Raw genomic sequence first — 24,423 nt, 5'->3', positions numbered from 1 at the left:
AGTCATTATCAGGTATGAATGTGTTATCCTCTGATGTTCCAGCTATATTTCCTTGTGAAAGAGATGGAAGTGATAGTGAAACTACTGAACATGCTTGTATATGTGAGCAAGAAAAGTGTCAAATAGAGGCAGTATTTAGAAGGCTTGCAGACAAAGTTAAAGATCAACAAGATCTATTGAACAAAAGGGAATGTGCTTTCAAAGAAGAAGTTGCCAAACTAAAGGCCCAACTAGAAGAAGGAAACAAGGTAAGAAAGCTACTCAAGGACAAGGAAGACCAATGTCAAAAATTTCAGCATGAAGTGACATCATTAAGAAAAGAAGTCAACGAAAGAGGCACAACCATCAAGAAACTCAAAGATAGATCCAGCTACTATGAAAATCTTGAAGCTACAATCCTCTCACTAAAAGGAGACCTTGAAGAATCAAAGAAGCAGAATACAGATCTACTCCAAGCTGCTGCAAAACAAGAAAACGAAGTCACCAGCTTAAAATCTCAACTGGAATGTGCCTTCCGAGTTCGTCAAATGCAGCAGGATCTGTATGAAGAACAAGAAAAAGAAATTCTCAAACTAAGGGAACAAATGGAAGAAGGAAGGAAAGCTGAAGAAGTTTTGAAAAAGAAATCTCTTGAAAAGGAAGAACAACTTCAGGTTGAGGTAAATATCTTGAAAGGTAAACTAGAAGAAAAGGATAAGCTTTTACGATTTCAAGATAGCTCTAAAGTATTGGATGATATTCTTAGTAGTCAAAGGTCCCCTGCTATAAAGACTGGTCTTGGTTTCCATGAATCTGTTGAAGGTGAATCTAGTTCACAAGGTGAGGCAAGGAACTCTAAAGAGAAATCCAAAATGATCAACAAGGAGATGAAAGGTCAATCTCATCATCAATCAAGGAAAGAAAGTCTTCAAAGAAAATCTTTTACTCCTCCTATGAATAATATTGAATGTTATGTATGTCATAATCTTGGACATGTTGCAGCTAGATGTAGAAGAAGAAGAGTTCAAGACTATTATGCGGACAGGTCATCTCAATCAAGGTACTTTAATGGATATTGCTTTGCTTGCAATATGTATGGTCACAAAGCTGCTGATTGCTACAGAAGGAACATGAAACATGTTAGATGTTATGCATGTAACAAGCTTGGACATATAGCAAAGGAATGCAGGAACAAAGGATGGACATCACACCGAAAGGAGAAAACCTCATCACACTTGAAGATATGGAGGAAGAAGGAAGTACAGTCAGCACAATGTACTGAGACACAGCACAGCACAGACATATCAGACTCAGGGGGAGCTGAAAGTGTAAACCTTCAGTGTCCTGAATCTAATATGCAAGTTCCTTAAAGGGAAGTCGCGTATATACGCGAGTTCGACGCTGCAAAGTCGCGTATATGTCAGTCTGAGGAAAAGCAGTGGGGACAGGCTCAGAAAAAGGATCTGATATGATTCAGTCTGTTATTTGCTCTATTGGTTACAGTCTGCTGAGGATGTGTGAAAATGTTTTGTTACTTGTATGATGTCTAGAAGTGTTTTTGATCCTAACTTGAGGATGATGATGTTTGATGCTTATTGCTGATATATGCATGATCAGATCTAACAGATGGCACTGGTTGAGGGGGAGCATATGCCTTTAGTAATTCATTGTTGGCATTATGGCTGCTGAGGATGTGTGAAAATGTTTTGTTACTTGTATGATGTCTAGAAGTGTTTTTGATCCTAACTTGAGGATGATGATGTTTGATGCTTATTGCTGATATATGCATGATCAGATCTAACAGATGGCACTGGTTGAGGGGGAGCATATGCCTTTAGTAATTCATTGTTGGCATTATGGTTTATAATCCTTGGTGATGATTCTTATATGGCTAAATGATATATCTTGCTATGATGTGGTTGTGAGTTGTCTATGATAAACTCTCACATGATTCTTGAAGTTACATAGAAGATGTTCAGATCAGATTTATGGTTGATTCTTTGATGATGCATATATGGTGCTTACATGGTGATCTTCATAAGGACAAGGAGAAGTACAAAGCTTGAATACACATCTTCCTCACTTGATGATGAGTCACTCATATACTGCTGTTGTCATATGCATAAAGATCATACAGTTATGATGCAGGCACTCTTGTGAATAAGGATTGTTGCTGTTGATGATATCAAGAAGTTTTGTCAAATGAGCTTAAGCTCAAGATACATAGTGCTGATACATGGATGACTACTCAAGGTTGCTTTGTTGGAGACATGGTGATGAGTTCTTATCTATATAATGATAGGTTGATACTTGCATGTGTTGATTGATGCAGATGTTCCCAAGTAATGATACTTGGATCATGTAGAGCTTGATGAAATGGCTATGGTGGTTTCACACATGTGAATGACTCTGAATTCTGTTCAAAGGGATGAATTGATGCAGTCATACCTTGTTAAAGGTTGATGACTTATTCTCTACAGGACATTTACAGGTTGCTGATATGGAAATTGGTATACGCGAGTTGGATAAGGACTATCCGCGTATATACGCTTGTTTATGTGGATGCAGATGCGTATATGGAGTTTTGAAGGAAATTAGCAGGGACAGATGTTGGTTGCAGAAAGTCTGATATGGGTCTGACAGAGATCATCTGGCACAGGTTTAGGGGGAGCAGATAATCTTCCAATGATGCATTGTTGGCATTATCTTAAAGCCTTTGGTTCTAGTTCACATAGTTGTTGATTCAGGTGGAACAAAGGCGAAAGGAGAACAGAAGGATCTCTTGGTTGCTGATCTGAATGGTGATTATCAGATGCTATTGGTGACATTCATAAGTCTTACTTTAGATATTTTGTCTCTATGTCATATATCTCTTTTATGGTATCTCTTTCATGGTGTCAAGGTCATGTAACGGCCTATTTTGGTTTCCCCACTATGCCTGGGATGATTGATGCAATATGATTGGTTGTCATATGTAAACTTTTGATGTATCCCCACTTGGTTGGGTGGATGAGTCAATGTTTGTATATCCTCACTTAGTTGAGAGATGGATGTAAGTATGAGTTTTTGATGATAGGAAGGTCTTTTATGATGTATAGAGTCATGTTCTTCTTAAAGAACATCTTTTGCAGATCTTGCCCACAGTCAGGAAGAGCATGAACAGCACACTTCAACGGTACAGAGATTCAGCATGCACTCAGAGGGAGCATGGACAGATGGGTACACCTTGGCATATACAAAGGGGGAGATTATTCAGAGATTTCAGCAGGTACTCAGGGGGAGTATGGACAGTGGAATGATTCAGCAAAGGAAGAGAATATCTTGGTCCACCCTTTGCCCTTGATGTCAAAGGGGGAGAGTGATTTGGTATTGTTACCATCAAGTCCAAAGGGGGAGATTGTTGGCATTATGATGCATGTGTTGTACTTGATGGCAACCCTCTCATAGAAGAATATCTCACTTATGTATAACTGGATGAATCTTCAGAAGAGATATCAGATGTGACTGATGGAGGATGGCTCAAAGGAATCAGATGATAGTTCTAAGTGTGACAAGTTAGCTTTGCCATCAAGTCCAAAGGGGGAGATTGTTGGCATTATGAGACAAGTGTTGTCCTTGATGGCAAACCACACTGATGACAAATCATAGTGCAGAAGGTCAGCAGCAACGAATTGATGATCAGACTATAAGAAGAAGAGAAAGTTTATACACGCAGGTTCATTAAGCCCAAGTAGCGTATACAAGCAGGTTCACTATATACCAAGTCGCGTATACGCAGGTTATCTATATTCCAAGTAGCGTGTACAAGCAGGTTGGCTTCATCAAAAGAGCGTGTATGTGGAAATCTTATCTTTGGTCCACGGCGGTTATTCCTTGGAAGTTGTGCCTATGGTTTTGGACCTTGGTGTCTCGACAAACGTGCTGATCCCTAGTTTTGAAGTTGATGGTATTGGATCTCTATGGTTTTGGCCCTTGGTATTGAACAAGGCCTAAGGCTATATAAGGAGAAGGAAATCATTAGGCAAGTGTATCTGAAATGTCTTGAATATCTGATGAAGCATTAGATCCAGTATACAGGGTTATGGGTTGATGATGCATTGCTTGATCTGAGCTAAGGAGAGATCTCACCGGTTGATGGAGAACTAGATCTAAGGAGAGATCGGGATCAAATGGTTTGAAATGAACTATCTTTATGATGCTTATTCTAGATCTACATACTGACGCATGTATAGTTCTATAAGTGTTATGAGTATGACTGATGTCTGGTACAGCTGCAAGTTATGAGAAATTATTTTTAGATCTGTACGCGGGTTGTCTTTGGTAAAAGCGCGTATACACGCGGGTTTGATTCATCGAAGTAGCGTATACATTGTAAAGCTTGATATTTGAAGTTGCAGATGGATCTGGTGGTTATTACAGAGTTCTGTGTCTGCTCTGTGTTCTGGTGACTGTTGTTAACAGGGTTTCAGTGATTTAGAGTTTGATGATTGTTTTGAGCTTCAATGATAGTTATGGGTCCAGTATGAAAATTGGATGAAAAGTGGCCTTACAGATTATGTGTTGTGCTTCAGTGTATCCAGTCTGAAAATTGATGAAACGTGGTACCTGGAGGTGAGAAGATTGTAGGCAAGCACCTACGTACTAGTATCTAAGCTAGTACAAAAGCTAAAGGAGATCTTTGGAGCATTGTAGCAGGTAGCAGCCTGCGTACTAGTAAATGGATCGGCTAGTACAAGAGCAAAGGGGGTTGTAGCTCCCGTACTGGTATAAGACTGCACCAGTACAAATATTGTAAAAGGATTTTCTTATTAAGAAGAAGATTGAGATGACTTGCAGCAGGTGGTTTTCACCCACATTGGGTTTCCACCTTATATCTTTGTGTTCATGTGTGTGGCTCGTGTGTGGTGTTCTGTTCTATTATTCTGCACCTGTTTACTGTTAATATGCTTAATAATGATCTGATGCATTTACTGAAGATTAAGCTGACTGAATTATAAGATCTCTGGATATACGCGAGTTTCATTAGACACAGTAGCGTGTACACGCGGGTTCACTTAATTGAAGTAGCGTATATGTTTCTGAGTATGAAATTGAAAAGTTTGATTGATCTGATAATACTGATTCACCCCCCCCTTGGTAATGCATATATGGTTGATATCATTCTGGGTTTGACAGTAAGCATTATGAGTATGACTGATACCAGAGTGATTTGGTGTTGTTGCCATCAAGTCCAAAGGGGGAGATTGTTGGCATTATGATGCATGTGTTGTACTTGATGGCAACCCTCTCATAAAAGAATATCTCACTTATGTATAACTGGATGAATCTTCAGAAGAGATGTCAGATGTGACTGATGGAGGACAGCTCAAAGGAATCAAATGATAGTTCTAAGTGTGACAAGTTAGCTTTTCCATCAAGTCCAAAGGGGGAGATTGTTGGCATTATGAGACAAGTGTTGTCCTTGATGGCAAATCACACTGATGACAAATCATAGTGCAGAAGGATAGCAGCAAGGAATTGATGGTCAGTCTACAAGTATGAAGAAAAATATATACACGCTGGTTCACTATATACCAAGTCGCGTATACGCGACTTGGTATATAGTGAACCTGCTTGTATACGCGACTTGGTATATAGTGAACCAGCGTGTATATATTTTTCTTCATACTTGTAGACTGACCATCAATTCCTTGCTGCTATCCTTCTGCACTATGATTTGTCATCAGTGTGATTTGCCATCAAGGACAACACTTGTCTCATAATGCCAACAATCTCCCCTTTGGACTTGATGGAAAAGCTAACTTGTCACACTTAGAACTATCATCTGATTCCTTTGAGCTGTCCTCCATCAGTCACATCTGACATCTCTTCTGAAGATTCATCCAGTTATACATAAGTGAGATATTCTTTTATGAGAGGGTTGCCATCAAGTACAACACATGCATCATAATGCCAACAATCTCCCCCTTTGGACTTGATGGCAACAACACCAAATCACTCTCCCCCTTTGACATCAAGGGCAAAGGGTGGATCAAGATATTCTCTTCCTTTGCTGAATCATTCCACTGTCCATACTCCCCCTGAGTACCTGCTGAAATCTCTGAATAATCTCCCCCTTTGTATATGCCAAGGTGTACCAATCTGTCCATGCTCCCTCTGAGTACATGCTGAATCTCTGTACCGCTGAAGTGTGCTGTTCATGCTCTTCCTGACTGTAGGCAAGATCTGCAAAAGATGTTCTTCAAGAAGAACATGACTCTATACATCATAAAAGACCTTCCTATCACCAAAGACTCATACATACATCCATCTCTCAACTAAGTGAGGATATACAAAAATTGACTCATCCACCCAACCGAGTGGGGATACATCAAAAGTTTACATGTGACAACCAATCATATTGCATCAATCATCCCAGGCATAGTGGGGAAACCAAAATAGGCCGTTACATGACCTTGACACCATGAAAGAGATACCACAAAAGAGATATATGACATAGAAACGAAAGAACTAGACCAAGACTTATGAAAGTCACCAATAATCGCCAGCATCTTGTCAATCACCATTCAGATCAGCAACCAAGAGATCCTTTTGTTCTCCCTCTGACTTTGTTTCAACAAATGTGAACCAGAACCAAAGGCTTTAAGATAATGCCAACAATGCATCATTGGAAGATTATCTGCTCCCCCTGAACCTGTGCCAGATGGTCTCTGTCAGACCCATATCAGAATCTTCATTCTGGGTTTGACCCGCTGATTTCCTTCAAATTATCATATACGCGTCTGTATGATCTTTATGCATATGATCTTGTCAATCACCATTCAGATCAGCAACCAAGAGATCCTTTTGTTCTCCCTCTGACTTTGTTTCAACAAATGTGAACCAGAACCAAAGGCTTTAAGATAATGCCAACAATGCATCATTGGAAGATTATCTGCTCCCCCTGAACCTGTGCCAGATGGTCTCTGTCAGACCCATATCAGAATCTTCATTCTGGGTTTGACCCACTGATTTCCTTCAAATTATCATATACGCGTCTGTATGATCTTTTATGCATATGATCTATACGCGTCTGTATGATCTTTATGCATATGCTATCTTGAAATCGTAAAAGCTTATCCTTTTCTTCTAGTTTACCTTTCAAGATATTTACCTCAACCTGAAGCTGTTCTTCCTTTTCAAGAGATTTCTTTTTCAAAACTTCTTCAGCTTTCCTTCCTTCTTCCATTTGTTCCCTTAGTTTGAGAATTTCTTTTTCTTGTTCTTCATACAGATCCTGCTGCATTTGACGAACTCGGAAGGCACATTCCAGTTGAGATTTTAAGCTGGTGACTTCGTTTTCTTGTTTTGCAACAGCTTGGAGTAGATCTGTATTCTGCTTCTTTGATTCTTCAAGATCTCCTTTTAGTGAGAGGATTGTAGCTTCAAGATTTTCATAGTAGCTGGATCTATCTTTGAGTTTCTTGATGGTTGTGCTTCTTTCGCTGACTTCTTTTCTTAATGATGTCACTTCATGCTGCAATTTTTGACATTGGTCTTCCTTGTCCTTGAGTAGCTTTCTTACCTTGTTTCCTTCTTCTAGTTGGGCCTTTAGTTTGGTAACTTCTTCTTTGAAAGAACATTCCCTTTTGTTCAATAGATCTTGTTGATCTTTAACTTTGTCTGCAAGCCTTCTAAATACTGCCTCTATTTGACACTTTTCTTGCTCACCCATACAAGCATGTTCAGTAGTTTCACTATCACTTCCATCTCTTTCACAAGGAAATATAGTTGGAACATCAGAGGATAACACATTCATACCTGATAATGATTCTGAATCTGATTCTGAATCTGAAGAGCTTCTTATACCTAATCCCCAATCGACTCTCTCACTGTCATAGATCTTCTGAGATGTCTTCTTCTTCTTATGAGCTTTCTTCTTAAGCTTCTTTCCCATTGTTCCACGGATCTCCTTCAAGCGATCAAGCTTCTACCAAAGGACCTGCTCTGATACCAATTGTTGGAAATAATACTGAGAGAGGGGGGTGAATCAGTATTATCAGATCAATCAAACTTTTCAATTTCATACTCAGAAACATATACGCTACTTCAATTAAGTGAACCCGCGTGTACACGCTACTGTGTCTAATGAAACTCGTGTATATCCAGAGATATTATAATTCAGTTAGCTTAATCTTCAGTAAATGCATCAGATCATTATTAAGCATATTAACAGTAAACAGGTGCAGAATAACAGAACAGAACATCACACAAGAGCCACACACATGAACACAAAGATATAAGGTGGAAACCCAATGTGGGTGAAAACCACCTGCTGCAAGTCATCTCAATCTTCTTCTTAATAAGAAAATCCTTTTACAATATTTTTACTGGTGCAGTCTTATACCAGTACGGGAGCTACAACCCCCTTTGCTCTTGTACTAGCCGATCCATTTACTAGTACGCAGGCTGCTACCTGCTACAATGCTCCAAAGATCTCCTTTAGCTTTTGTACTAGCTTAGATACTAGTACGTAGGTGCTTGCCTACAATATTCTCACCTCCAGGTACCACGTTTCATCAATTTTCAGACTGGATACACTGAAGCACAACACATAATCTGTAAGGCCACTTTTCATCCAATTTTCATACTGGACCCATAACTATCATTGAAGCTCAAAACAATCAATACTAGCATCATCAATCATACTATGCCATTAGTGTGGTTTGCCATCAAGGACAACACTTGTCTCATAATGCCAATAATCTCATCCAAGGTTTCAGATCCTTTGACAAACTTAAGATTAATAGCTTTTGTTTTCTCAATTTCTTTTCTGAGACCAACAATTTCACCTTCTAGTTTTTCAAGATGTTTTTCTTTTTCATCAATTTGAAATTGTAGAGTATCAATGATCACTAGAAATAATACATAATTGTTGGCATTATGAGACAAGTGTTGTCCTTGATGGCAACAACACCAAATCACTCTCCCCCTTTGACATCAAGGGCAAAGGGTGGACCAAGATATTCTCTTCCTTTGCTGAATCATTCCACTGTCCATACTCCCCCTGAGTACCTGCTGAAATCTCTGAATAATCTCCCCCTTTGTATATGCCAAGGTGTACCAATCTGTCCATGCTCCCTCTGAGTACATGCTGAATCTCTGTACCGTTGAAGTGTGTTGTTCATGCTCTTCCTGACTGTGGGCAAGATCTGCAAAAGATGTTCTTTAAGAAGAACATGACTCTGTACATCATAAAAGACCTTCCTATCATCAAAGACTCATACATACATCCATCTCTCAACTAAGTGAGGATATACAAAAATTGACTCATCCACCCAACCAAGTGGGGATACATCAAAAGTTTACATATGACAACCAATCATATTGCATCAATCATCCCAGGCATAGTGGGGAACCCAAAATAGGCCGTTACATGACCTTGACACCATAAAAGAGTTATCACAAATGAGATACATGACATAGCGACAATATATCTAGACCAAGACTTATGAAAGTCACAAATAACTGATATCGCTAGCATCTTGTCAATCAGCATTCAGATCAGCAACCAAGAGCTCCTTTTGTTCTTCCTCTGACTTTGTTTCTCCTGAAATCAACAACAACTTGTGAACTAGAACCAAAGGCTTCTAAGATAATGCCAACAATGCATCATTGGAAGATTATCTGCTCCCCCTGAACCTGTGCCAGATGGTCTCTGTCAGACCCATATCAGAATCTTCTGAGTTTGACCCACTGATTTCCTTCAAATTATCATATACGCGACTGTATCTTCATAAACAAGCGTATATACGCGGATAGTCCTTATCCAACTCGCGTATACCAATTTCCATATCAGCAACCTGTAAATGTCCTGTAGAGAATAAGTCATCAACCTATAACAAGGTATGTCTGCATCAATTCATCCCTTTGAACAGGATTCAGAGTCATTCACATGTGTGAAACTACCATAGCCATTTCATCAAGCTCTACATGATCCAAGTATCAATACTTGGGAACATCTGCATCAACCAACATATGTAAGTATCAACCTATCATCATATAGATATGAACTCATCATCATGTCTCCAACAAAGTAACTTTGAGGAGTCATCCATGTATCAACACTATGTATCTTGAGCTCAACTCTTTTGATAAAGCTTCTTGATATCATCATCAGCAACAATCCTTATCCACATGAGTGCCTGCATCATAACTGTATGATCTTTATGCATATGACAACAGCAGTATATGAGTGACTCATCATCAAGTGAGGAAGATGTGTATTCAAGCTTTGTACTTCTCCTTGTCCTTATGAAGATCACCATGTAAGCACCATATATGCATCATCAAAGAATCAACCATAAATCTGATCTGAACATTAACTATGTAGCCCCAAGAGTCACATCATAGCAAGATATATCATTTGGCCATATAAGAATCATCACCAAGGATTATTAACCATAATGCCAACAATGAATTACTAAAGGCATATGCTCCCCCTCAACCAGTGCCATCTGTTAGATCTGATCATGCATATATCAGCAATAAGCATCAAAACATCATTATCCTCAAGTTAGGATCAAAACACTTCTAGACATCTTACAAGTATCGAAGCATTTTCACACATCCTCAGCCGACTGTAATTATTAACCAATAGAGCAAATAATGGACTGAATCATATCAGATCCCTTTTCTGAGCCTGTCCCCACTGCTTTTCCTCAGACTGACATATACGCGACTTTGCAGCGTCAAACTCGCGTATATACGCGACTTCCCTTAAAGGAACTTGCGTATGAGATTCAGGACACTGAAGGTTTAAACTTTCATCTCGCCCTGAGTCTGATATGTCTGTGCTGTGCTGTGTCTCAGTACATTGTGCTGACTGTACTTCCTTCTTCCTCCATATCTTCAAGTGTGATGAGGTTTTCTCCTTTCGGTGCGATGTCCATCCTTTGTTCCTGCATTCCTTTGCTATATGTCCAAGCTTGTTACATGCATAACATCTAACATGTTTCATGTTCCTTCTGTAGCAATCAGCAGCTTTGTGACCATACATATTGCAAGCAAAGCAATATCCATTAAAGTACCTTGATTGAGATGACCTGTCCGCATAATAGTCTTGAACTCTTCTTCTTCTACATCTAGCTGCAACATGTCCAAGATTATGACATACATAACATTCAATATTATTCATAGGAGGAGTAAAGGATTTTCTTTGAGGAGTCTCTTTCCTTGTTTGTTGATGGGATTGACCTTTCATCTCCTTGTTGATCATTTTGGTTTTCTCTTTAGAGTTTCTTGCCTCACCTTGTGAACTAGATTCACCTTTAACAGATTCATGGAAACCAAGACCAGTCTTTATAGCAGGGGACCTTTGACTACTAAGAATATCATCCAATACTTTAGAGCTATCTTGAAATCGTAAAAGCTTATCCTTTTCTTCTAGTTTACCTTTCAAGATATTTACCTCAACCTGAAGCTGTTCTTCCTTTTCAAGAGATTTCTTTTTCAAAACTTCTTCAGCTTTCCTTCCTTCTTCCCTTAGTTTGAGAATTTCTTTTTCTTGTTCTTCATACAGATCCTGCTGCATTTGACGAACTCGGAAGGCACATTCCAGTTGAGATTTTAAGCTGGTGACTTCGTTTTCTGGTTTTGCAACAGCTTGGAGTAGATCTGTATTCTGCTTCTTTGATTCTTCAAGATCTCCTTTTAGTGAGAGGATTGTAGCTTCAAGATTTTCATAGTAGCTGGATCTATCTTTGAGTTTCTTGATGGTTGTGCTTCTTTCGTTGACTTCTTTTCTTAATGATGTCACTTCATGCTGCAATTTTTGACATTGGTCTTCCTTGTCCTTGAGTAGCTTTCTTACCTTGTTTCCTTCTTCTAGTTGGGCCTTTAGTTTGGTAACTTCTTCTTTGAAAGCACATTCCCTTTTGTTCAATAGATCTTGTTGATCTTTAACTTTGTCTGCAAGCCTTCTAAATACTGCCTCTATTTGACACTTTTCTTGCTCACCCATACAAGCATGTTCAGTAGTTTCACTATCACTTCCATCTCTTTCACAAGGAAATATAGTTGGAACATCAGGGGATAACACATTCATACCTGATAATGATTCTGAATCTGATTCTGAATCTGAAGAGCTTCTTATACCTAATCCCCAATCGACTCTCCCACTGTCATAGATCTTCTGAGATGTCTTCTTCTTCTTATGAGCTTTCTTCTTAAGCTTCTTTCCCATTGTTCCACGGATCTCCTTCAAGCGATCAAGCTTCTACCAAAGAACCTGGCTCTGATACCAATTGTTGGAAATAATACTGAGAGGGGGGGGGGGGTGAATTAGTATTATCAGATCAATCAAACTTTTAAGCTGCACCAGACATCAGTTAGACCCAGAACATAACATTGCGTCAGTATGCAGATCTAGAAATACGCATAATCAACCATATCATAATAGTGCATTTCAAATCATTATGAGACAATAATCAACCATATCATAATAGTGCATTTCAAATCATTATGAGAAGTACAAAGTGTTGATATTCTTCTATTGGTTAATAGCTACAGTCTGCTGAGGATGTGTGGAAATGTTTTGTTACTTGTATGATGTCTAGAAGTGTTTTGATCCTAACTTGAGGATGAAGATGTTTTGATGCTTACTGCTGATATATGCATGATCAGATCTAACAAATGGCACTGGTTGAGGGGGAGCATATGCCTTTAGTAATTCATTGTTGGCATTATGGTTAATAATCCTTGGTGATGATTCTTATATGGATAAATGATATATCTTGCTATGATGTGGTTGTGAGTTGTCTATGATAAACTCTCATATGATTCTTGAAGTTACATAGAAGATGTTCAGATCAGATTTATGGTTGATTCTTTGATGATGCATATATGGTGCTTACATGGTAATCTTCATAAGGACAAGGAGAAGTACAAAGATTGAATACACATCTTCCTCTCTTGATGATGAGTCACTTATATACTGCTGTTGTCATATGCATAAAGATCATACAGTTATGATGCAGGCACTCTTGTGAATAAGGATTGTTGCTGTTGATGATATCAAGAAGTTTTGTCAAATGAGCTTGAGCTCAAGATACATAGTGCTTATGCATGGATGACTACTCAAGGTTGTTTTGTTGAAGACATGGTGATGAGTTCTTATCTATATAATGATAGGTTGATACTTGCATGTGTTGATTGATGCAGATGTTCCCAAGTAATGATACTTGGATCATGTAGAGCTTGATGAAATGGCTATGGTGGTTTCACACATGTGAATGACTCTGAATTCTGTTCAAAGGGATGAATTGATGCAGACATACCTTGTTATAGGTTGATGACTTATTCTCTACAGGACATTTACAGGTTGCTGATATGGAAATTGGTATACGCGAGTTGGATAAGGATTATCCGCGTATATACGCTTGTTTATGAAGATACAGACGCGTATATGATAATTTGAAGGAAATCAGTGGGTCAAACCCAGAATGAAGATTCTGGTATGGGTCAACCATTATATGCATATATGGTTGATTTATGGTTGATTCTTTGATGATGCATATATGGTGCTTACATGGTAATCTTCATAAGGACAAGGAGAAGTACAAAGATTGAATACACATCTTCCTCTCTTGATGATGAGTCACTTATATACTGCTGTTGTCATATGCATAAAGATCATACAGTTATGAGATGGCAATGGAGAACATAAATGGAAATGGGCAATAAGCATGTGAATGAGCCTTTTGCTTTTATTTGTAGGTTATGAATGGACAAAAAGAGATGGAAAGTGTATGTGAATGTAAATGGAAAATATGGAGGAAAATGAGATGAATGGTTTATTATGAGGTATGGATGTGATGAAGACAATAGTATCTGAAAGTTTTTCAAGTCTTTGGATCTAATTTTACATCAGCATATTTTCTCTTTGTTGCTGATCATCCTCTTATGAAACAAATTGGTCTCTTAGAGAGACACCATTCTCTTGGAGTCATTTTTCCTTCCTCCTGGAACCTGAAAAAAACACTAATACTTCTTCTGCAATGGAATGTAAGGTTATCAAAGGAGAGAGGTGATCAATCTCTCTAGTTATGATATTTACACACAAAACTAAGAATTTGTATTAATGAAACAAGTCTTCAAAGGAAAAATCAAAAGAATTTATACCTGCTTTGGAATTGGTGCCCCAAGTTGAATGTTGCTTCTTTTCAGAAATTTATTTCATTATTTGTCATCTTAAACTCTAATGATGGATTTCTCATTGTGTAGATCTTGTTGATATCTTTCCAACGGTACTTAAATCATCAAAATCTGATTTCATATGAAAAAGTTAGGCTGATTTGAACAATAAGGTTTTTTTCAGCTGTAGAATTGGACTTCAGCTGCAGAATGTGCACGGTTTCTGTAGCTAAAAATATTGAATACAAAGTTATCCATTCATCTTTCATCATCAGTCCAAAATTAATCAATACCTTCAGAAAAGTGAGCAAATAACTTATTCATTTCGTTGATTCAAAATTATTATTTTTTTCTTGACATGCAGCGACTTAGTGTGGCGACTTAGTGTAGCGACTTAATGATAACACACAACTTGAATTCCCTTTGACCGGGGTCTTTTTCATCGAATTGCATCAAATGAATAGGACACCATCCATATACTGACATTTTCCCAACTACCCATGTGGCTTGTTTTGCTATATGACACCTGCAACCTAGAGTTTAACAAAAATAGCTGCGGAAAGTTGAATCAGCTGCGGAAAGTGGTTGCATTCCGCAGCTAAAAGATAGTCAACCATTAGTTTTCTGATTTAGTTATTTTCTTCATTGTCTGCATGTAGGAACTCTGTGAATGGTAGTGGCATATGAAGCAAAACAGTTTCAGTGATGGAAATGGAATACCAGGGTACCTACTCTTGTGCTGCTCATTTTTTTTTTTTTTTTAAGATATACCCGAAGTGTCACTTTCCTACTGCCTTCTGAATCATAAACCTTGAAGATGAATTCAATCTTTTGGTTACTTAGTAATTAGGCACGGGAACAATTTTAGAGCACTTCGACTATCAAAAAGATGCTTATGCAAGAGTGCAAATATGCAAGAGCTAGTATGCAGAAATGATAGATTATTTTCAAGATCAAACGAAAACCAATGATTTCAAGAATACCATTATAATGCACCAGACTTTGATATGATTCAGATCAGCCCACAATTAGCATGCAAACAGTCCCAAAATCTCACTTGAAAAACAAACAAGATAATACTTATTGAGCCTTTAAGTGTATTTTAAAATACGTCTGCGTGAATAATGGATGAAGAAAAATCCATTATGTGTTAGCGGGGAATTGACACGGTTTTATGGAGAAAAATCCAGTGATGGTAAATGGAGAAACAGAGAACAAGTGGCGGGAATGAATTCACGGAGCGGAGTGGAGGCTTATGTGAACAGGGTAGAAATGCAAATGTAACTTCAATAGAACAGTAGGGGAGTAAAGTGAGCCCGACAGAGTTTTAAACTGGACGGCTGTGGAGTTTGTGCGGCAGAGAAGAGCCGTGATCAAATCAATTACATCCCCATAATTACAGGTGGAGTGTCAAAGTACAGCCAACATGAGTTAAATCCGGAGGCTGATCATGAAGCCATTTGAAAATAAATGCAAGAGTTGTGGAGGAATCATATAAAGGTCGTGGAACGGTTATGGAAGTCTTCGTGGATTCGGACACGTCTGACAGGTGTGATGAAGTATGAGTTGATTAAAGATGGGAGGTGTGTAATCAAGTTTTAGATGCCAGCACACAATTGATTCCTAATTAGAACTCCCTTCCTCAGGCACGCCGAATTAAATCACAACCTGTTCATTAAAATCCGTTTTTCTACACGTGGCAGGCAAAAATGGGCTCCAAAGAACCGAGAAATTCTCACAGACCGCCACAAATCTCTTAAAATGATTCTGGGTTATCTAATTGACCCTACTAGTGAAAAACCCATGTTTTGTTTTTTCCAAATTCGCCTCCATTTGGCCAAACCGTGTGTTTGAAGTTTGACGTTTTTTCAGCTATTACGCAATTTTTTTGTTTTTTTGTCTGTCAGGTGTATTACACAGGCACAATGACAGGGCTGAAGAATTGGGGCAATGTATTTTGGAATGCACATAACCTTAATCAATTTGAGGTGTCTGGAACCTTCAACGATTCATGGAAACCTTCACTTAGTTTTTAATACAGATGATTCCATACTGACCCAAAACCTGTTCAATAACAGCGTTGTCTGTCAGAGGAATCCTCTGCGTGTTTATCTTTCTATTACCTCTCATGTAAATCAGCTCTCTAATATTCTTCAAATTAGGATAGCCATAAGTCACATATGTTTCACTCCTCTGCAACATATTCACAGTTGCTTTGTTCACTTTCAGGAAGACGCCATTGAAGATCTGCCTCAAATGCAGTAGCTTCCGTGTCTTTGGATGTATATCATTAATACCACAGATGCGAATAATGAAAAGCAGCTTGGCTTCTAGAGTCTTCTTTCATTCACAATTTTGTTGCAAAAGTCCTGCACCATAAATACCTACAAACTAACTGGTACACAAGGAAGGCCACTGATTTTCTCATAAATGTTGGCAGGCATCTCCATATAGGTATGGTCTCAATAGGGATGTTCCGGTTGGACGGAGGGATGGAAGAAATGATTGAGATGAGAAATAGCAGCTGTAACAATGCTGATGATACTCCAGCAATGGATGGAATATAGATGAGTGTTTAAGATTTTCACTAACATTGACCTGCTACTGCTGATTACAAGAGTCAGACAGACAACTAGAGAAGGCTTTTGCAATTTATTTATTTATTTATTTTTTAGACCACAGTGAAAGATAGGATTGAGGATAGCCATAGATTGTTTTCCTCTTTTTTTTTTTTCTCTCTGAAATTGTAAATTTTTATAAGAAGGATTAATGATTTTCAATTTTAGGCAGCAAAGTCTTCAAAGAAAACATGCTAAAAACAGGACTTTGATCGAGGTTTTAGGCTGGTTTTTTTATTGATCTGAGCTGGGTGAGTAGGATAGGATCCATGTCGGGACAATTTTGGAGATGCCCATGTGGTTGGTTTCTTCATTGGACACCTGTAACCTGCTAAACCTTGAAATCAGTTGCGGAATTCTCAACTAGCTGTGGAATCAGGATACATTCCGCAGCTAAGTTGCAAAACCTTATTAAAATAGGATACAGTATTTTGAGGACCACTACAAACCATAACCAGTAAATCTTGGACAGTTGAACCTATCAAAGCAGTTGAGTTTCATTATTTTTTATTTATTATTATTATTATTATTTTTAATCAATTGAAATGATGAAGTTTATTTTGTCTCCTTTTTTTTCTTTTTTTTACATAACAATTCTTTTTCTGATCCTCTCGATCACACAAAGTGCAAGAGGAGAGCATACTCAAGAATTATTATTTTTTATTTTTTTGAGATGTAAGAAATAAGGTCTCCTAAATACACTTCCCCGACAACGGCGCCAAAATGTCTAGTCAATTTAACGACTTAAATTTCTCTACATAAATTATTAATCCGGGTATTGTAAATTGATGAAGTGTGGTACACCATATGTGCTTAGTTAACCTTTTTCTTACTTCATTGTTTTATAGTTTTTTGTTTTGTTTTGGGGTTTTGTTCTTGTTGATCTCCTAAAGTGTCCAATGCAAATGGAAATCCTATTCCTAAGTCTCTAGAAGGCAAATATGGATATAGATTTTAAGGCAATTATGTCCTCTATAATGATTTCTAGAACTTAACACTTCAGAAGGTCTTAGAATGTACTAGTGATGACAGTAATGCTTGAACAAGAATGGAAAATGTACTACTACTTAAACAAGTAGATAATGAAAATGTGCTGCTATTGAAAACAAGTAAATAATGTGCTATTATTTAAAACAAGTAAATAATGAACTACTGATTATGAAGCTATCATCTCTGCTGCTGTCTAAATATAGAAAAATGATTTAAGATACTGCACTCAAAGAAATTAAAAATTTCAAGGAAAGTAAAACTAAAATCAAATTACACATTCATAATTCGATCCCTCGCTAGTAGTCCAACTATGGCTTTCGGAGGTAACTGACAATGATATGAGCAATTTAATATCTAATTGCAGAAAAGTAAAACTAAAATCAAATTACACATTCATAATTCGATCCCTCGCCAGTAGTCTAGCTATGGCTTTCAGAGGTAACCGTTAATGATATGAGCAATTTAATATCTAATTGCAAAAAAGTAAAAGTAAAATCTAATTACACATTCATGATTCGATCCCTCGCCAGTAGTCTAGCTATGGCTTTCGGAGGTAATCGTCAATGATATGAGCAAGTTGATTTCTAAACTAACTAACAAAGCAAGTAAAGAAGACTGAAATCAAAACAGAACTGGAATTAAAAAAAAACTAAGAAAAGCAAAGTCAGCAAAGAGGTTAATCTCATGTCACTAGTTGATGCAAAAACATATAAAGAAAAACTAATCTACAATCAACCGGTTGAACACACTTACATGAATTAAAATTGCATGAATGAAAAATCTAATCTATCAAACTTGAAAGCAATCAAATGACATAATGAAATCAAAGCAAAATTACAAAATAAAATCTAATCTACCTTACATTCTAATGTGCTCCATGACATCTATTTCACATCTCCTTCCATGTTGAGAACATCAAAGCTTTATTCAAATTCTTCAAAATTACAAAGTACAACAAATCTCACTAAAGCTTTCCAAAGCCATCTCATAAGCTAACCAGCTTAAGAACTAACAAGCTAAGACTTAACAACTCCCAAATGAAGGAGAGAGATCTCTTATTTATACAAAAAGATGAGAAGCCATCTCATTAATTAGAGTCCATGAATCTCTCCCTCTACCTCTAGAGTCCTAATCAAAATAGGAACTGATAAGACACATGTCTTCTTAGAGTTAGAATATAATTAGGAGATGTGACACATATCCTCATGATCCCATGATTCTTTCCACTCAAATTTGAATTTGGCCTTAGAGTGCCACATAAGGGTCTTCTAGAAGCCTCATTTCAACCTACACATGTCAACAATCTCAACCCATTTGTTATGTATAAGCATATGCACATTATTTTCTAATTTTTAACCACAAATTCACTTAAAAAGACTAAGAATTAATAAAGTTTGGAAAAACATAAATGTGGCCCAATGATAATGAAAGTGGGATGAATGTGGTGACATAGTAGTGAAATGGAGGTGATATAATGGACATAATAGTGAAAGTGTAATGGAAATGAATGACATTTTCAAGACTCAACATTTAGCTCTAGCTGAACCCTCGCCATTTCTGCTCTTGTGTCGCGTACCCCTGTGGCTAACTTTCAGACGTGAGCCTCCACTGGTTTCTCTGATTGACTGGCCAAATCTAGGACCATATAGTAGGCTTCCTCCTCAACCTGCATGATTTTTTTGTTCTCTTTCATGGCCTCGTTGCGCTGCAGGCTCAACTTCTCAATGTTGATGCGTTGCTCGCTCATTACCTGTATAGCACGACTCTCCCTGTCCCGAAGTTCTATGATGCCTCCATCCAGCAAGAGATAGAGTGTCTCCTGAGGGAGCGCAACCATGTTTAACCCAACCGCTATTGACCATAGGCCTATCGGCCTCATTCTCTGTAATGAGTGCTCCATCTGGTAGCACTATTGTGTTGGTCACCCTAGTGCACAACATTTCTTCGGAAGCTAAAGTGCCAACTGCGAGACTAGTCGACACTGTGCTAGCCTGTGGAGTGTGTACCTGCAACTCCTAAGAGCCCCCAATACCAACTAGTGTTGTTCCTAAAACTACTGGAGGGCCTCCGCAGTGCCATCCCTCACCGTTTCGCCGATATCAAGTAAGTCCCATTCAGTGAGGGTGATAGGGTCAGAAGATGTCTTCGAGGCCTTTGTTTTCTTTCACGGCCCTACCTACTCTCGTGGTTGCAGATGCTTGAGCTGGGTGGACGTTGTCTATGGGTCCGTGCCACCTTGTTCTGTATCGGTCTCTAGTTCAGGCGAAGGTGACTTCTGTCTTTCGCGCTCTTCATCTGCTGTTTCTATTATTGCTCATCCAACTTCGCAGCGTTAAACGGCTTGGGCCTTAGCCGCTACTTCTTCTTTCCTGCACTTTTCTGCCAGTTGTGCCATCCGCAGTTTTGTCTCTTCTTTCTTCCGTTGCACAGTGGACTTCCCTGCTTCCACCGTGAAGTTAGTCGGAGTGTGCCACTCCGGTGGCCAAGTCTCAAGGACCACGAAGGTTACATCATCGGTCACCAAGTATGGTAACTCATGTCACGTCTTCGTAGGGTCCTTCTGCACCCTGATGAAGACATGGTGGAAATCAGCTTTGAACTCTGCAAAGCTCTAAAAACTATTGTATATAGTGGGCAATAATCGTGGCTTGTGGCTGATTCCCATCCAAATGTTCATCTCCATTAGCAACCAAAAAATCTTGCTCTCTCTGATTCGTTGTGCATCCCTTGTCGGCCACAGCAAAGCGTACTTCATTGCCTCTAGTAAGTCTTGCGCGACCAAAGAGAATTGGCTATCTTCGAGTAGTTCCCATGCCACCAGTACTATTGACAACAAGAACCATGCGTAACGAAACGTTTTTCCCTGCTCTTGTGCCTCGCGGGAGTTTGCAAGGAACTCACTGCATAGATAGTTCAGCTAGTTGAACTGGACCCCTTCTGTGCATTGCGCTGCTAGTGCAACCACTGGCGTAGCCACCTCATCGGCACAGCACTTCCGCATCACCTTCCCTACCAATATCTATGTCGTGACCTTAATTGTAGGGTTGTTGGTGCTGGAGATGGCATACCCTCGCTTCTTCTTCTCCAACTTAAACTTCTTTTTCATTACCACCGCGATGGCCAACTCGTCACTTTTTCCCTCTAAAATGTTTGCTGGGTCCTCCCCTATGCGAGGTAGTCATGTAATCTAGTTACTTAGATGGTCTGTGATGGGGATGCGCTCCTCCAGCCACAAGCACCCATCATGCACCAAATAGAGTAGCTGCCTGATGACAAAAATGGTCACTGGGGCACGGTGGTAATGCGGCACCCAGAGAAGGTTTAGTAACCCTACTTTCTCGACATCTCTAAGCCATTTACGTGGCTCCAATTCAATCATTCCAGCTGGCGCGTCCATCTTCTGGCGCATTAGCTTCACAGTCGCTAAATGCGGAAACTTCTCATGGTCTGTGAGGTCCCAATCTTCGAATTTCAACACGGGAACCTGTCCTAAGTGCGCTCCTTCAAAAATAATATCATCTGGGGGCAACGGAGTTTGTAGAGAACTCTTGCTCTCATTGGTATCCTTTGGAACCTTGGCTTTACCCTTTCACGGAGGAACATATTTCGGTAGCCTGGTGATAGGGTCCGCACCCTGGGTTTCAACTTCCATCTCTACATCCTCCTCCTCCACCAGGATTTCTTCAAACTCTTCCTCCTCATCGGCCTCCAAATTAATGGCCTTCCCCTTTTCCTCCAATGTGAGCTTGGTCCTTAGTGGATTTCTGGGCGAGACACACACCAGTATCATGGCCTGCTTATCCTTCTTAGGTCTCGATGTGCGTTGTGATTTAGGGACCTCAATGATTATTTTAGCGCTCTCTGGGGCTTATACTTCTGCAATTTCCTACGTGGCTACCTCGGCTGTCACTACTCTTGTGTCCATTGCTTTTTCGGGTGCTGACATAGCGCTATTCCACAGTTCTCTCAGTGTCTCTGGTAGCTGCTCAAACAACGAATTCACTTTTAGAGTCTCGAATAAGTCTCGATTCATGAATACCTGAGAGCGCAACAACTTAGTTATCAAATTTCCAAGTGTCGTTTGTTGGACAACCACTTGTAATTTATAGCGCATTTCAAAATTGAATTCGACTGTTCCCCCCACATTCGGTTCATTAATGCTAGATTGGCAGCAGATTTTCAAGAATCTAGCCCATAAAGTTCACCTTAAATGTATGTTTCCTACTCCATTTGGCCTCAAACCAAGCATCAAATCATGAATAGTGACTTTAACGGTCACTTTCCAGCTGACCTGCACGCCAGCGTAGCTATCCTTGTGTTGTCGCGGACCTTGTGACACTTCACTATTGTGCGCAGTCCTGACATTATGCAATTCTCGGGTAGAGTAGTTTATAGTCACGCGCCTCCTTTCAATTGCCTAGGGAACTAAGAATGTGCTTCTGTCGGCTAGTCAGATGGCCGGGCCACTTGTGTATGGATTCAAACGACTGTCATTCACTTTTCCTAGGAAGGGATCTCCATTTAACTTAACCAGCTATACCACGCCACCATCAGTAATCTCCTTTATAATGCACGACCCTAGCCAATGCATTCTGAGTTTCCCTAGAAATTTATCAAACTTACTATCATACAAAAACACCAAATCATTCACCTTAAAGGTGCGCAACTTAATATGTTGATCGTGCCAAGCCTTTTCACGCTGCTTTTGGACCTGCTGGTGAAATCCAGCCAAAAATCGTTCTTCTTCAAGCTCATCCAGCTGCGTGAGCCTCTCCTCCAGGGCTCCACGATCCGTCATACCTATGAGTGCTACTATGCGCAGACTAGGCATGATGTATTCCATAGGTATTACGACTTCCACTCCATACTAAAGCCTAAAATGTATCTGTCCCGTCAGTTTCTTGCATGTCGTCCGATAAGCCCATAAAATTGCAGGTATGAGTAGATCCCAATCACTTCACTGCACATTGCATACCTTGGTCAACATGGTTTCTAGTACTTTGTTGAACGCTTCTACTATCTTGTTAGCCTGTGGGTGATATGGTGTGATCTTCTAATGATACACCTGAAACTCTTCCGTCAACGCGCTAATTGTTTTATTCAGGAAGTGTGTACCACGATTGCTCATCAAGATCTTCGAACATCCAAATCATGTCAATACATGTTCAAACAAAAAATTCGCGGCAGTCACACCCGTGCAATCCTTCACCGGCAGCGCTTCTGCCCAATGAATCAAATACTCCTTCACAGTGATAATATATCTCATGCCTATCTTTCCTTGAGGCTGAATCGGTCCTACAAATTCTATTGCCCATTTTTTCGAAAGGTCGCAAAGTCGTTTGTGGATTCAAAGGCATCTCATCCCTCCACGATGATCTCCCTGTTCTCTGACATATGTCGCACACCTTGCAATAGGCTTTTGAATCTTGATGAAGGGTTGGCCACCACAAACCTGTGCATAGAATCTTCTACGCGGTTGCTCTTCCTGCATATTTTCCTCACGTGACGCCCCCATGAGCATCCGCGATGATGCTGCTTCGTTCAGATTCAGGTACATACCTTCACAGTATTTCATCATTTCCCATCTTGTATAGATGCCCAGCAATGACAGAAAACTCTATCGCGTGCACCACTAATTCCTTCTTTTGTTGGACCGAGTATCCTTCTAGTGCAGTTCCAGTTGTTATAAAGTGAATTATATCTTCAAAATGTCCATCTGTTACGCGCACAGCAAAGAGTTGCACATCAGGTAATCCTTCCTCCAAACTAGTTGGTTCCTCCCCTGTCTCGATGCGCGACAGGTGATCTGGTCCCGCGTTCAATCATCCAGACTTCACAACAACTTCAAAATCACATTCTTGGAATAATAAAATCCAGCTGTAGATGCACCTCCCCCAACATAGGCTTATTGACCAAGAATTTTAGCACGAAGTGATTTGTATACATCTTAGAGTGGCTCCCTAGCAAGTAATGTCAATACTTCTGGAGTGCATATACCATAGTTATCCCCTCGCGCTGTGGTGGAATAGTTCTTCTCTGCTTTGGATAATTTGTGACTTGTGAATGCGATAGGGTGATCCAAGCTTTCTCCACCATTGTTGGGTGTGGAGCCTGATTATCTTTTGTATTCAAATGTATCGTTGCATTGGACCCCAATTCATAATGGGGCGGCAACGCCACCGGTAAAATAGTCACTGCAGGGGAGTCCACAGGGTGGGAGCCCCCCCCTGGCGGGGGGATCGGGAGCAGTGCCCCCGAAGTTAGGAATAGATGTAAAATTGCCTTGTAAAATGTTGTAATTTCATAGTCATTCTAGGCCGTTCATTAGGTGGAGATTTGATGGTAGAAGTTATGTTTAACTTAGGGTTTTTTACCCTAGAAGGCAACCCCTCGCTATATGAGGGAATTGTATTGCATCTATGTAGATCTGTATTCTGAGTGATGGAGAGAGAGTAGATTGAGAGCGAAGAGGGAATTATAGCGGATCTGTTGTAGGTTGTATCTCTTCCGTTTGCTGGATAATATAAAAGGAAGGACTGGCTATCTCTCCATGGACATAGCCCAAACTGGGTGAACCATGTATATCTGTGTCTCTCTTGTTTTATGCATTTTCTGTAATATATAATTTTCTAACAACCATCATGTGTCGGTACTGCCTCCAATG

The 24,423-nt window shown here is 39.4% G+C and overlaps 1 protein-coding gene across 1 annotated transcript in view; it reads left to right on the top strand.

Moving 5' to 3' along the window:
- LOC149173387 (uncharacterized) overlaps positions 1 to 16,187 on the top strand; it is a 36,245-nt gene extending 20,058 nt beyond the window's left edge. The window contains exon 2 of the mRNA XM_089426679.1: positions 16,059 to 16,187. Within this exon, the coding sequence (XP_089282805.1) occupies positions 16,059 to 16,187 (129 nt within the window). The remainder of the gene's footprint in view (positions 1 to 16,058) is intronic.
- Positions 16,188 to 24,423: the final 8,236 nt, after the last annotated feature.

This window comes from Pinus tabuliformis, chromosome 4_2 (genome assembly GCF_031772625.1).
Source record: "Pinus tabuliformis cultivar Carrire ecotype Pingquan chromosome 4_2, CPIR1, whole genome shotgun sequence".
Classification (NCBI taxonomy): Eukaryota; Viridiplantae; Streptophyta; class Pinopsida; order Pinales; family Pinaceae; genus Pinus; species Pinus tabuliformis.
The sequence above is the reverse complement of the archived record's forward strand: the minus strand, read 5'-3'. Positions and strand labels throughout refer to the sequence as shown.